The sequence below is a fragment of the Natator depressus genome, chromosome 5 (assembly GCF_965152275.1).
Source record: "Natator depressus isolate rNatDep1 chromosome 5, rNatDep2.hap1, whole genome shotgun sequence".
Classification (NCBI taxonomy): domain Eukaryota; kingdom Metazoa; phylum Chordata; order Testudines; family Cheloniidae; genus Natator; species Natator depressus.
Window position 1 is genome coordinate 119,543,655 of NC_134238.1, and position 15,209 is coordinate 119,558,863.

At 48.4% G+C, this 15,209-nt stretch overlaps 1 protein-coding gene across 1 annotated transcript; it reads right to left on the reverse strand.

Moving 5' to 3' along the window:
* Window positions 1-367: 367 nt before the first annotated feature.
* On the reverse strand, window positions 368-9,499 carry SLC46A2 (solute carrier family 46 member 2). Its single transcript, XM_074952121.1, has 4 exons — window positions 8,422-9,499; window positions 5,767-5,850; window positions 3,379-3,535; window positions 368-1,156 (listed from the first exon to the last, which is right to left on the reverse strand). The coding sequence occupies exons 1-4, from the start codon at window positions 9,497-9,499 to the stop codon at window positions 1,099-1,101; spliced, it is 1,377 nt and encodes a 458-aa protein (XP_074808222.1). The 3' UTR covers window positions 368-1,098.
* Between the last annotated feature and the right edge of the window lie 5,710 nt (window positions 9,500-15,209).

A 15,209-nucleotide genomic window follows, 5' to 3' on the forward strand; every position in this document is an offset into this window, starting at 1 on the left:
GGCCTCGTGCCTTTCAGAAATAGTTTAACACCGTTAATAGTCAGTGGCTCCTGATGAAGTAACAACTTCAGTTTTGCATCCACTACTAATTGTACCTACAGTACGCTCCAAAAGAGTGTCATGCATGAGCTCTGCTCCCGCTTCATTGCAGGTGCAGAACCTGTCCCTGATGGTCTGACTATGATCCAGCTTACAAAAAGTGTTCTGGTTTCTCAAGCTGATCAATTGGTTTACAGCTGAGGGGGGGGGAGAGGAAAAGAGAAGGGGTAGGCTGTTCTACAAATAAGACAGTTCAGGCCCTGAAAAGCTTGCAATCATCTCTAGAGTGACAAAACAAAGGATCGAGCGCTGTATCTTCCCCTCAGGTCGGCATCACTCTGAAAAGGGGCTTCCTTCTATAAAGGAGCTTGCCTCTTTTTTTGTATCCCGTGTCTCTTTCTATGCCTTCACCACCCTCTAATTTAATCTGCAAGGGGAGGGTAAGGGAAATTTTTAGGTTTCTGTATTCTGACAAACCTAATCCTCCCCTCCAGGACTGACTGGTAGCAAGTCTCCCTCCCTCTTGCCTGTCCATAAATTCCTCCAGGCAGTGCTGATGAATGGAGGTGTTTATCTCAGCAGGGGGTTGTATCTACAGCCCTTCTTCTAGGCCAGACAGAGCTCTTGCTCCAAATGTTATTGCCACACTAAAGTTGTTGTGGTTTTTTTTGTTTTTTTTGTTTTTGTTTTTGGACTAGCAGCCAAGATGGTGTCATCCCTGCCACTGGCATAAATTTGAAATCAAATGCTGCTGGCCTGACTCCAGCAAAGATGATCTACCACTTCTGTACCCCAGAAGCAGCAATGCAAGTGCCTCTCCCCTTGGGTGAGGGAGGTGGTATGCTTATTGGCCTCTGCCAGTTGGCTACCCATGAGAGCAGTCCATGGCATGGATACCTGGCTGCTGTCATCTAAGCCAACATGTTTACTTTCAGCCTAAAACTAGCATGGCAGACCCAAAGAGCTGTCTTCCATCATCAGTTCTCTTGAGCGCTCTAGTTCATTAAGGTCCTCTAACCTGCAATAACTCCCGGAGCTAAAACTTGCAACGGCATGCCCTCAGGCCGCGAGGATTTCAAGGGAGCCAGACGGTGAGCGTTGCTTGTAGGCCACGATGCTGTAGAAAATAGAATGTGAATGAGAAAGTGAAGAACTGCTCAGAAGCTTTGATGGGTTCTGGTATCACTGTTCTAGTAGGAATTTGGCATAACAGTGGGAGTGTGTTTCAGATTGTTAACCATTGTGTCTGGTTTCTCCCAAGTATTTGTACAGTCACTTCTATGCTTGCTGGCCGTGCACTGGATAGCTTACATAGTGCTGTTAACTGCCACCAGGAGGAGCCTTGCACATGTAACAGCTTTCATAGAATATAAGGGTTGGAAGGGACCTCAGGAGGTCATCTAGTCCAAGCCCCTGCTCAAAGCAGGACCAATCCCCAATGTTTGGCCCCTTCAAGGATTGAACTCACAACCCTGGGTTTAGTGGGCCAGTGCTCAAACCACTGTGCTATCCCTCCTCCCAGTAATCAGTGGTGTGCACTTAAACTAGTTGGTAATTGTGCACTGACCTTGTAGAAAGGATGGGACAAGTACCAGCTCAGTAACTGGCTCATACAGGAGAACAGATAGGTGAAGGTTGCATCTCACTCTAAGGACCCAGTACTCACAGGTGGTGGTAGTAGCAGAATTCAATTGTAGGAGTCAATGAGCCCCTAGCCATGACAGCTGTGTGGGCATCCTTCCCTAAGGATTCTCTCTAGGGTTCAGAACTGCAGTTTCCAATTTATTTATTGCAGTTGATTAACTCATTGGTGTTTAGTTGTAGAGAGGCCGCTATTTGACACAATATCCCAGCAGGTACATGCTAGCAGGTGGCCCGTGAAGTGACCTCACCTGAGACCAGACTGCTAGCTACTGTGAAAGATGTCGAAAAGCGAAGCCAGGGCTTTCTGTCTGCGAGCTGCCTTGTGTTGAATACTGACACCCTAGTCCAGTTATGGCACCACGTGCAATGCTGCCCTGGTGCTCAATACATTGTAACTTCTTGCATGCTGTAGCTACACCAACAGGTGTATCATAGGGCTGCTGGGCTGAGTGTGAGAAGGCACAGAATGATTCAATGGCTATTCCTGTCTCCCCGTTCCCCTTAGTCTGCACGAAGGGGTGGTATCCAGAGGAAATGTCACGTTTTGCTCTTACAAACAGGTTTAGATTGGCTTCCATTTAAGAAGAATTTATTTTCATCTTTTTTTTCCCCCCTAAATGCTTCTGCCATTAGCACTGCGTAACTATGAACTGGGCGGGGGGGAGTCTCCGCCTGGCCTGCTCTAAGGTAAAAACAGCTCATTGAGAGGTGACTCAGCTCTGTCCTTCCAGAGAAAACAATTCAGAGGTGGGTACCGTACCTGGCTGTGATGATTTCCAATTTGAGCCTATGTACCGCTGTTACAGTGTGGGGCATGTCATGCCGCTTGGAAAGGAATGGGTCGGTCCTGTTTCCTCTGCTAGGTCTGCTGAATTCTAGGCTATGGCTACACTAGAGAGCTTGCATCGGTACAGCTGGGCGCTGTAAGCTCTCTAATGTAGCCCCTCTAAGCCAATGGGGGAGAGCTCTCCTGTCGGCTTAATTACTCCAGCCCCTGTGAGCAGAAGCTCTCCCGCTGACATAGTGCTGTCCCCACCAGTGCTTAAGACGGCATAAGTTATGTCACTCGGGGCTGTGGCTAATTCACCCTCCTGAGCCCCACAGCTTGTGTTGACTTAAGCTGTCCTGTAGCCCTAGTTTTCACTGCGGTGGGTAGGACTAGACGGATGTGCCATATATTGCTTTTAATGGGGGGGGGGTTGCTGCTTTGAGATGTAAAGATGGCCAGAATGTTTTTTCTTTTTGTCCGCTTGTTATCTTTGTAATATCAAATCTGGTCTTGCTGGAGGACTTCCTGGGACTCTGGAGGGATATCAGCTTATATTGTTAACACTCCCACTCCTGCAGGTAAAGACATGACTTCTCCACCAAGTCAGTCACAGGTATTAAGTGTGTTAAACCAAGTATAAAACGCGCTGACTAGAAATCCTTCCTCTCTCTGTTTTCATTCCTTTGCACATGTTGCTAGTTTCACTAGCTGTCCACTCACCATAAACGCTAGCCAGGAACTCTCCACTGCCTTTTTTTTTTTTTTTTTTTTAAGGGACAAGTCATCTCAGGCTGCCTTTGTTTTTAGACATGTAATCTGTTCTTAACTTGATTATACACCCGTCTGATTTTTTCCCCTTCCCTCCTTTTTGCAAGTACTTAAGGTGGGGGGGGAATCCCTTAAGGAGGGGGAAGGATCTTGTTTACCTGATGGGGATGATGCTTAGGCAGCCAGCGACACAAGACAAAATGAAACAGAACCCGCTGAACCAGTCCAGTGTACGCTGATAGATCTTGTTGTAGGCTGTGGATGTAGCTACCCCCGTGATCACTAAAGACAGCTGCAGCAAGACAAACACCTTACCTGTAAACAAGCAGATAAATAGTTACTCTTAGCCAGAGCCTCAACGAAAGAAGGAAAACCACTCTATGTGGAGTCAACGTGGACAGAAAGCCACATCCGTGTTTAAATTCAGGCCCTTTGCCACATAATAAATGTCATTTGAATAACATGGAACCTGTAGACAAGACCACCCTTGTGCCAGAACTACTAGTCTTAAGGTGCCTTAGCGCCTCCCCTGTAGTTGTGGACCACCTCTGCTAAGGAGCCACCAAAAACTCCTTTAAGTAGGTGCCATTGGTGTGTGTGTGAGTGCTTTCTTTAATGGGAATGCCATCTGTTCGCGTGAAAAGCAAATACATCTTTATAACTGGAGATGGGGCCTGAAGCAAAACCTCAGCACCACGTGCTCCTGGATCTTGAAACAGTTTAATTTTGGTTGAATTTAGCTGCTAGGACTTTTCCTTATGCATTCACTCAATCCTCCCACAGCTGCCTACCCCATTAGGATAAGATCTGGAGGTAGCGATTTGGATCTCTCTCTAACTACCCACCACCTTTGTGCAGGATCAAACAGGAGAAGAAAATGTTGCGGAGAAAAAACCAGGTAACTGATTAAAGCATTATTATACAGGTCAAACTTCTGAAACATGCTACCACAGTGCCAAAAGGGGACACTCTCCTAGGAAAGGATTAACGTGATTACAATCAGAAGGCTGCTTGGGAAGATGTGGCGATGTGCTATTCAAACTCATCCCAGTTCAGCTGATTGTTTCTGCAGTGTCAGTTAAGGGTTGATATTTTAAATCCTCATCGCTAGGTTTCAGAGGCAACAGCATATTATGATGAATAGGGTACACATCATATTTGCCTTAGAGCCATGGTTTCACTGTGGCTTGGCTGCAGATGCTGTAAGACATTTCACTATTTCACACGTGGAAGCTTTTATCTTGAGGACGGTGAGGGTGAGAAACGTAACTATTTTAAATGGAAAGCTTAAATTCTGCAACAGCTAACAGGGTCCCAGCCATGAAGTACTATTATGTGATGCCATTGTTCTATCTTCTGCTGACTATGATGGAGGACAAAGACTGATGTGATAACGCTGATCTCCATCCTTCAGAGAGCTGGCCACAGTTTGTGTTAAGGGTCCATTTACAAATGGACGTTTTTAATAAATGGTGAATTGCTAGTATCTAACATCTGCTTGTAACGAGGGTTTCATCGCTCTACTGCACGTATTACCCCTGTCTAGAATATGCAAATAATATCTATTAATTAGCCCTTTATAAATGGAACCTGAATCTAGCATGACCATTTAGCCTCATCCAGGGCTGTGATTAGGGCCTGGTCTACCCAGCTCCGATTTCAGCCACTGGTTGCCAGCCACTGGTGTGCTGATGTGGCTACAAACTTCTAGTATAGACAGGCAAAACTTCTGAAAGGAGAAGCAGCCCCGCTATTGCAAACTGCAGTCTGCCCTTGCGGCTCTGTGTACATGGGGGAAAAAAAAGGGTGAGTTAGCTTGAGTGGAACCCCTCCTTTTATGCCGGTTTGGGCACAGTTCAGCACCTTTCAGATCTCACAATGCAACCAGCTCAAACAAGCTCAAAGGTATTCAATTGTTTCTACACAGCTGGAGTGGGGGAGGTTCAATTAAGTTAAAGTACCTGTTCAAAAAGCAACCCCCCCGCTTTTTGCCACCGGAGATGGTCTAGGCATTTGCAGTACTGCAGCTGTACCAGTGGCTTGTCACCAATGGCTGAAACAGGGGGCCTAGAGCTTAAGGGATGAGGGCCGACATATCTAAATGTCCCTGTGCTAAGTAACTCTGAGAACTCTGGACTCATGGGAGGGCAGTGCAGGTAGAGAGGTATTGATGGTTTGCTCCAACTTTGCTTCCCCTCTGTTTATCCGGTAGGGCCGTGAAGTTGAGCTGTGGCATAACTGCCTACAATAATGCCTTCTCCTACTGCAATTTGACCACAGAGTAATGTCCCACAACCTGTGCTAAATTATTCTGGGGTTGGGGCGAAGACTGGCTAAACACTGAGGGGGAACCGGGACCAGCTCGTCCTAACTCTCCAAAGGGTTTTCCCCAGTTCTAATTATGATGATTTTCTTAAGCAGAATACAGATGGCAGCACTTGATACTTAACCTGCTCTTCCACCCTACAGTGAATGAGAGCAATAGCCACCATTGGGTTTCTGTCCCATTTCCCGCCGCGCGCGCACACACAAATCTTGTTACTCACCATAGGACGATCCTTGTACATGTTTGGATAACAGAGATCTGATGGTTGGTAAGGGGATGAGAGCAAACAGCATTATGGCCCGAGCTGTAACACAAATAAATGGGTAGTTTTCATCAGTACCTGCTGTCAAAACGTCAGCCTAGTGCCCCTTAGGGCAAGGCCATAAATTGCAGATCAGGGCTGGGGTTGAGCAAATCACAGGCAACAGCTGTGGATTGTAGGATTCACTGTGTGATGTGGGCAATGTGGTTCTTTCAGTCTCTCTACAGTATTTAAAAACTAATCCTCGTGTTTAGGCAGGTCATTGTCCCCTTCTCGTGGGTGGTCCACATGAGTGGAGGGGGGTCTATCTGTCAGCAAAGAGGGTTACTCCTCTAGAGGTCGATCAGCAGGGCTCATGCTCTTAGGGTCCTAGCTTCATGCACAGGCAGGATGAATGTGTTATCTAGGAAAGTGATGGCTCTGCTATTGGTTGGGCCTTAGATCTGAAGCTCTTTGGGGCACGGCCTGTCTTTTTGTTCTGTTTGTACAGCACCGAGCACAACAGGGTCCCCGGTCCATGTGACTGGGGCTCCCAGGTGCTACCGCAATGAAAGTATTAAATAACATCTTACAAACAATGCAGGATTACAGGTTGGTGATGGAAGCTATTTAACCAAGTACGCTTTTTCCTACCCCATTCCCCTGAAACCTTGTTCCTCCAACATGTCTCTCTGTTGAATAAGCAAAGCTGTTAGAAAGTCCATTCCCCTGTTTGTTTCTTTACTATTCCACCTTGTCTCCAGACAGAATAATTTTCAGTGGACTTTCAGCTTCCATTCATACAGGGTATACCAGCATCACACAGACCTTATTTTTGTTTTGCTCTCCCTTAGCACTGTGTCCCTGTCAGTCTTTCAGCAAGGAGATCTTAAGCTGAATGGTATAGGCCTCTTTCTCTCTACATTTACCAAACATTCATCTTGCAGCTGCTCACTGCCACAAACAAGGGTACAGTTTTTATGCTGCAGTAACTGCTTCCTACCGCCAAACTCAGCTCCTGAGAGAGTCAGGAGGCCTATCCCTGTCTACCCCTTGTCCATTTATGCCTGTGACCCACTAACCCCCTCTTTTTGTCCTATGACAGCAGCAGTGTTAATGGGCTTCTCTACATGGAATGGTCCCTTCCAAGATGTGCTCACTACTTAATGCTGAACAGGCTGTTCCACCTGGCATTTTTGCGAAGACTTCTGGCAATGCCTTTCCCAGCCCCGAAGAAGAGCTCTGCCTGGCTCGCAAGCTTGTCTCCCTCACCAACAGAAGTGGGTGCAATAAAAGATAATTCCTCACCCACCTTGTCCCCGTCTGTACGTACAGCGCTGCAGGGGCGCAAATGTGCCTCTGCAGCGTGCGGGGTGAAGATGCTCTAGAGATGGGAGCGAGCTCTGCCATCGGCATAAAAACACCACCTCTGTGAGTGACCTAAACGAAGTCAGCAGGAGAAGCTCTCCTGCCAAAACAGCACTGTGCACATGAACGCTTATGGCGCTCGGGGGGAAGGTGGGGGGTGGAATATCTCTCCACCCCCCCCCAAGCCAAGCAACATATATTTTGCCAACATAGGCTGTAGTGTAGACAAGGCCTTACTTACTTAAAGTTCAGGATTTTGGATACGTAGAAAAACTGCTACAGTAGCTCAAGTTGACAATTAGGCTTCCCACCAACCATAGCTATGCCTTCTTGTGAAACAACGAGAAAACTTTGTCCAATCAGCTCCAGTCCCTAGGACGCCTCCATTTCATCTTTGCCAAGATAACCCAAACTTTCTTCCTTCTCAGCCACAGGCCTTTCCTTACAAGGAGCAATATTACCCATAATGAAGACAGACTGTTTGACTAGTATTAATAGCTGAAAAGGGTTTTTTCTCCTATGCAAAGCTGCCTTTCATCAGCTTAGATCTGGGATATGATCTAGTGAAAAATTACCAGCACTAACTAGTCTTTAAAACAAATGATTTTATAAAAAAAAAAAAATCCCAAATCCCTCCTTGAAGCCAACATGTGACATCAAGTTTATTACTGTTAATCCAGCAAAGACAGGGGAAAAGATGGGGCTGACCCAACAGCTAAGGGCCCACACATTTAGGTAAAATTCACAGCTGATCAGAATTTTGCACCTTGGGCTCAAAGTGGCTGCTGGTGTAGTGGGTTAGTGAACTCACGCAGGCCCCTTGCTGCCATCTCAGGAGGAGCAGAGTGGGGAGTCATGGGTCTGCTCTTTATGGCCTTTCTGCCACCCCCGGGGAAGTAGGGACAACCCTGTAACCAGACAGCAAAGATGAGGTATGTGTGAGGGAGGACACAGGAGGAGGAAATTGCTTCTTACACTGTCACCATGTTGACCTCTTAAACTTTAAACCCTGATGTAATAGGAGAATTTTGTGTGGGTGAATAATTTACTGTGGCTAGAAGAGTCTCTTTGGAAAGTGTGTCTCTCCCACAGTGTTTCCTGCTCTGAGGTTTTCATTGACGTGAACAGCAAAGAGCTTTATACTGCTGCTGAAGCACGGCTCTTGCACATCTCCCTTTTCTCCACCTGCCTGCCGCCTAGCGTACATGGGGATCAGTAATTCTCACTTGCAGTGGCTGTGACCAATCATGTCACAGTTCAACTCACCAATGTAGAACAGGAATGTCTGTCGCACAAAGGCCATGATGAGAATGCCAATGCTGAAGGACAGTATCCCAATGATGATCATAGTCGTGTCCCTTAAATACTTGGAGAACACAAAAACCCCCAGGAAACTGGTAATAAAGATCATGTAGCCAGCAGCATTGCCATAGCCAATCTCCACTGGGCCCCAGCTCAAAGGTTTCTTAAGCAAAAACAGCGGAAGCACATCCATGGCTCCCACAACTGCTAGGTCATACAAGATTGCCCCGATGAAGAGCATTGCAATGATGAGTTTTGATGGTGCCAGGGGGCCGCGCCCCTCGTTCTCACAGGAGCCTGAATTCCCTGCAGTTCTTTCATCCTCTGGTAGCTGGCTGTCAGGCTGATCTATGTCCTTGGGTTTGCTGTGAGCTAGGGAAGCTGGGCAGGTGTCTTCAGGCATAGGGACTTTCAGAACAAAGACGCTGTAGAGGAAGCAGAAGGCATAGCAGGCAATGCTGCAGGCCACTAGCATGGTGCCCTGTCGATAACTTATGTGGGAATGGACGAAGATGTGCCCAGACGCTATGCTTCCCAAGAAGCCCGCCATCCCATAGGTCAGCTCGATAACAATCAGCCGCAGAGACCTCCTGTGCTCAGAGGAGCCCAGAGACCCCAGAGCCATGACGCCAGCCCAGTAGGTGGTGAAACCTCCCGTCAGACCGTTTAAGGCCGCCGCCCCATACATCACCTCAATAGGCCACTCCAGCAGGATTAAGAGGAGCAGGAGGGACCTGGAGACCAGATAGCCGAGGAGAGGTAAGCAAATGGTGAGCTTCCTGGTCTTCTTGTCGCCAAGCTTTGTCAGGCCATAGGCCGTCAACAAGGGGCTCAGGCCCAGAACCAAGTTGTAGATGATGTAGAAGTCAGAGACAGCTTTCTGCTGTAGATCCTCAAGCGTATGCGCTGGGGAGGTCGAGCTGGTCCGGTGGTAGTAGTTCTTCACCACTAGCAGCAGCCCTGTGTCGTAAAAGGAGCTGGCTACCTGGGCGCCAGCTACCACGGGCTCAACCCAGGTCCTCACCGCCATCCCTCCGACCATGATGGCTGCTGCCGAACCTTTCCTTGGGGCTACTGGCAAGGAGGTGGGTGGGGAAGGAAGAGCGGCAGGGAGATGTGCTGGAGACAGCAGGTTCAGAAGTTCTGGTGTTAAAACCGAAAGTCACTAACGTCTGCAAGTTAGCACAGAAACAGAGTTGTGTGAGAGCAATGCTGGCTGCAACTCCCCTCCAGCCACACACAGCCCTGTGCAGTGACTGAGACTGCTCTCAGTCCTGCCTGTGCCAGGGACGCTTTTGCGTGCCTGGAGCACGCCCTCCACTCTCTTCCTGGCATGCATTCAGAAAGGTCACAGGGCCCTGCCTTGGGGAATTTCTGTCTCACTTGGGGAAGTGACTGTCCCCTGGTTGTGGCTTATGTTTCACCACCCCTGAGCTGAAGCGTGCAAAAGGAAACACAGCAAAGCAGTGGCAACATCTATCTATGGGGTGGGGGGGGGAAGGGTGGAGAGGGCTGAGGTCACTGGACAGTAGCCCTCCTTCCCCCCCACCCATCTTCACCCACCCCATGTTTGTTGCTGGTGGCTTTTGAACCTGTTTACCCTGTTCCTTGCCCCCCCACCCCAAAACCTTTTCAACAATTTGAACAGCAAATTGTAGCAGGAAATTCAAACAAAAACAAGGCTGTTGCACTGACCTGTCTCCACAGCCACTCCTGTGTGCATTCAGCCTCACTGTGCTTCTCAAATGAGGGCAATCCTGACGGGCTCTCTTGGCTTACACACACAGCAGAGTCTAGAAATAACTCCCTTCCCACACTAGCTGAGTAACCAGTGAGCTGAGGAGTTAGTAGCTGTGGTGAGTAACAGGCCACATACTGGAAAATGTGTGGCAACACCACCCCCTTAGCCTGGGCTCTCCTGAGGGCCGAGGCACCGGGAACAGCAAGGCAACTGGAAAAGGGAGGCTGACTAGCAGGATATGTACTGTGACCATGTGTGCTTTCGCAAGATCCTCTTGCCCAACCCATCTCCCAAAGCAGCCTCTTCCCATCAAATCACCCCACCACGAGGGACACCCTTGCTCCGTTCCTGCTGCTGGGGAAAAAGAACTGATGCCATCTCCATGTCTCACCCCCTCTTTTCTTTGCCCTGAGGCGTCAGGTCCTGCCTAGGGCCCCCCCGCCTCTTTGGTCCCTCATCTCTGGGCTGGTGGGACTGCAGGTGTGTCCGAGCAGTTGTACACAGGGAGCAGTTTGGCCCCACTGCTGTCGGCCCCGCAGGAGCACTGTGCTCATTGATCCTGGGAGTGGGGAGCATACACCGCAGCATTCCCAAAGAGAGGGAGCTCTTTTCCTCTCTCTCGTCGTCAGCCGGATTTGTCTGGCCAAGCAGGGCTCCGAATGGTTGATGTAGGGACATGGAAAGCGACTTGGAGTCAACTGAGTTGCCGCCAGGGCTCCATCAGCAGAACTCGGAGGCAGCGTGTTGGTAGGCGCCCCTGCGAGTTAACGCGAGACTCTGACATGGTTGCCTTAGCCCGCTCCGTCTGGTGCCTAGATCCTAGGGTGGCAGTGCGCTAGAACTAACCAGGATTGAGCCCCTGGAAAAAAGTAGCTAATGTTTGGTGTCCAGCCATCTTCAACACAATGGAACTTTCAAGTCCCTAATTTTTTTTAAAGATAGAACCGGCTAACCTCAACAGCCATGACTGAGCACCCCACCAATATCAGGGTCGGGGGAGGAAACAGGGAGGGACAGAAGAAGAAATAAAATCTGTGACTAACCTAGGCCTGGCCCTTGAGGGGAGGGGAATTGGGCAATGGGGGGTATTTTATACAGTTTCATTCAATAGATTAACCCCCTTGGGGATTTTTCAGTTGCATCCTTCTCCGTACATTTGCATCCAATGCAAAAGAGCAGCAAAATCACAGGGGACTGATTGGCCAGTGATTTCACTATTTGTTTTGTTGCACTAAGGCTGCTCGGGTGGGGGTTGGAGTGTTGTGTCTGCTTTGTATAAACCAGGATCTCTTCTCTCCCCCATCTCTAGGATTTCCAATGTCTGAGAAACAAAAGTAGGTGAAATACATCCAGAAATAGCTGCAAGGACAGGCCCAGGGGCACCTCTATACCCAAATGACAGACGGTCAGGTGTGAGAACAACCTTTAAGTAGCAGTAGGAAGGTAAGCAAAGGCAGAAAACTTGGTTAGCATGGATTGTGCCCTGCAAATCTTTCTTGTGGCTTTGCTATGTAATGCAACTATCCCAAAATCATGCTGATGCAGGGACAGGCTCTGCTCTCTAAATTTCAGTGGTGTTACTTGAGCTCATGGGCACCATGTGAACCACCGGCTGGAGGAGGCTAGTCCCCAGCTCCACCCTTTCGTCCCCGTCCACCACAGCCACCAACCCCTGCCCCAGGCTAGCGCCCCCTCCAGCCCAGAGCACCAGGAGGGCGGGCTGCGTGGCCCCAGCCAGGGCCCCCACAGTGGGGAGCTGCAGAGGAGGCCTGGGGGGCAGAGCATGGGCGTGGCTACCCCTGGCTATTTGGGGAGGTAGAGCCTCCCCCCACCTTTGATACCCACTGCCCATGCTTGAGATGCAGACTGGTGTTATGTAACACTTCCTAGTTGGGACCCAAACCTTCATACCATGCTGCACTATCGTGTCTGAGTACAGCCATATAGATACACGACATACATGAGAAACCAAACATCATCATCGACCTCCCTCAGCCAAATCACCTTGAGGCTAACGAGACGTGGGGCTCTTGCAGTCCAAGGCGTTAGGAAGGAAGGGAGTCACACAACTGATGACTCAGCAACTGCAACCAGCCCTCTCCCTGGAGCACCTCTGAGCACACCTGTGGCAGTCTGGCCTCTCATTTACGCAGGTGTGAAACTATTTAGTCCAAGCCAACACCTTAAACTCCACCCAGAAACTAATCCAAAATCAGAGCAGGCCAAGGAGATATGGCGTAACGTGATGTCCGGGTGAAGAACTGTTTACTGTAGCAAAGCAGCAAGAAAAAGTTCTTTTGGGCCTAAACCCTCAGTTTTCCGTAAGGCAAGACTATCACTGACTCCGATTGTTCAGACACCCCCTTCCATGGCTATCCAGAGGTGAAAGTAAGCCGGTACACAGCCGGCTGTACCAGCAGGGGACAGCTTCCCCAGTCCGGCAATTGAAAAGGGCCCTGGGCTCTGTGGTTTCAGGTCAGTGCGGTGCTAGTGTTCTTGTAACACTGACCGATCCCGGTCGTCGGCGGGGGGGATCAAACCTCGGACCTCTGGAACCAAATGCATGAGCCTCTACCGCATGAGCTAAAAGCCATTTGCCTGCTGATGGATGGTATTGACTTGCCAAACATTCCTGGTGAGGAAGGTAGAAAAGTAGGGCCAGAGCTAGCCTAACAAATGGCTGTTTTACTTCCCTTTCAAAACCGCAGACGGGCTGAACAGCAGAAGCAAATATCTCCTGTTTTTAATCTCCTGCCACCTTTATTTATTTTTCAGTCCTGAGTTCTGTGCTGAGCCAGCAAACTCCTTGGGTTGCACTCATTTGTGTGCTGCTCTCCCTTGTGGAAAAATCAGAACACTGCAACCTCCAAAGTATACATTTTCTGCAGGATTTGGTTCTCCCTTGGGGAACTGGAGGTATATAGGTGACTAACGCCTCTTATGGTTAATGGGACTCCCCACATTAATCCCCTACATGTAGAGAGGAAAATATCTCTTTATCATGTTGAACAGAGTCTTAAAGCTAGTCTTAATTGAGGAATAAATCTCACCACAATTCCTAAATAATCCCCAAATATTCCTCACGTTATGTATTGCTCTGTGCATCACCTGGCTTTCAATTAGTGAGAAAAGTTACATGAAACTTTTTGGGAAGGGGAGGATTTAGGCATGGAAAAGAGATGAGACACACCTCTATGTCCATGCAGTGGCACACAAGAGGAATGTGATGACTAAAACAACAACAGCATTAGGTTAAAAAATTCCAGGGCCGATAAAGCAAACGTGGCAGCTAAGGGAAGCTTACAGCCGTGACACAGCTCATAGTAAAAGAACAAAAAGGATCACTGTTGAATCTAAAGATCTGTGGAAGCCTAATTTTAAAAAAGTTATTCAGAAACAATGCTTCTTATATACCCTTTGTCTATATTTTATTTCAGAACGCTCTACAAACATCTCTGGTAAACAAACAAGCTAAGGAGACAGGGCCTGCTTTGAAGAGCCTACGAAGTTAAGAGGTAGTAGGATGACTGGAGAAGAGACACCCGGGATAGGGAAGGGTTAGGATGATAAGATCACGTGAGTTACTCTGGTTAGGAGGAGACACATCTTTTAATGGTCTTGTGTGTTTGTTTCAGGGGAAGATGCGACTGTTTAGGTTTCATGGAGAAACTGTGTCTTTAGCTAGGACCTGGGTGGTGAGAGTGGAAACATGTCAGGCAGGAAGGGGGTTCCACCCATAGGCGGCTGCACAGAAGAAGGTCCTGAGGCTAGAGTGGGAAGAAGGAAACAAAGTGAGTATTTAAGGTTGGGCGGGTGAAATATGAGAGTTGGAGCAAAAAGAGGCTGTGGAAGGGAGGCTCAGGACCGTGGCATCGATAGGAAAGGCCAGGGCAAAGGACTTGAAGAGGAGGATCTGGACGTGGGCGATGCGGATGATTTTTGTGGGTGCTTTGTGGATGGATGGGAGAAGGCGAGATGGAGACACAAGGAAGCGGTGATAGTTGAGACAAGAGATGATGAGGAGCCGGACGCGCATTTGAGCAATGGGAATGGAAATGAACAAACGCGTTCTAAAGATGCTGCAGAAGAAAACCTGGCAACAGGAACAATACAGGAGGAGAGGATTCCAGACTAATAGAGTTTATGAGGGAGGATGGTGAAATTGGTAACAGTGAAGAAAAGGGATCATGATAGGAGAGTCCAAGAGGGAAAATGAAGAGTCTGTTTTTCACTGTGCTCTGTTTGAGTTGGTGGCATGATATCTGGGAAGAGATGCTGGGAGGGCAGCTGCAGAAAACAAGATTGCATGGAGTGGGAGGGAAGCGGGTTAGGGAGGTAGCTCGGTGAGTCCAAGGTATAAAGGGGTTATTGGTAACCTGGGGGAAAGCGTATACAGGAAAAAGAAGAGGGAGTTGAGCTAAGAACAGTCACCGAGGACCTCCGTGAAGGAGCAGGAATATCTATAACTGTAACCTATGATACCTAGGGCTGAAGTTACTCTCCTTCTTAACAACAAAATCCCCAGGAGACACCCCACCCCTGAAAATCCATCACACAGTAAATTAGCAGAGACATTTCACATTACCACAACACAGTTAGGGCTAACTCTGGATTTATAAGCCCCAATCTTCCCTGGCTGGCAAAAGGCGAGGCTAGAGTCACCACCAGTATTGGGCACCTAAACTGCAACAATTTCTAATACCGAGACCAGCGAGAGCCTCTAACATCACTTGTTTCTCATGTGCCTGGGTATTGTACTGTACTAGATATTGAAACAACAACAAAAAAAAAACGGAAGGAAAGAGACACTTGGTTTTAGTGACGGAGCTATTTAAGTTTGCCAGACTCCTCTCTGCTTAATGGCAAGTCAAACAAGTGCACTTCATTTGTAAAATTATCTGCAGCTTCCACACTAATACTACACATCTGATGATGTTTACAAGTTTAATTGATCCCTTTTTTCCATTCAGCAGTTCTTCTCACTAGGGTGTGTGTGTTTCACGCCCAGAAC

Excerpts from the sequence above, each read along its gene's own strand:
- SLC46A2 (XM_074952121.1), bottom strand. The coding sequence starts at position 9,499 with ATGGTCGGAGGGATGGCGGTGAGGACCTGGGTTGAGCCCGTGGTAGCT. Across the intron at positions 5,851-8,421 it reads GACATTCCTGTTCTACATTG|CTCGGGCCATAATGCTGTTT; the intron begins GTGAGTTGAACT and ends TTTGTGTTACAG. Across the intron at positions 3,536-5,766 it reads TGTACAAGGATCGTCCTATG|GTAAGGTGTTTGTCTTGCTG; the intron begins GTGAGTAACAAG and ends GCTTGTTTACAG.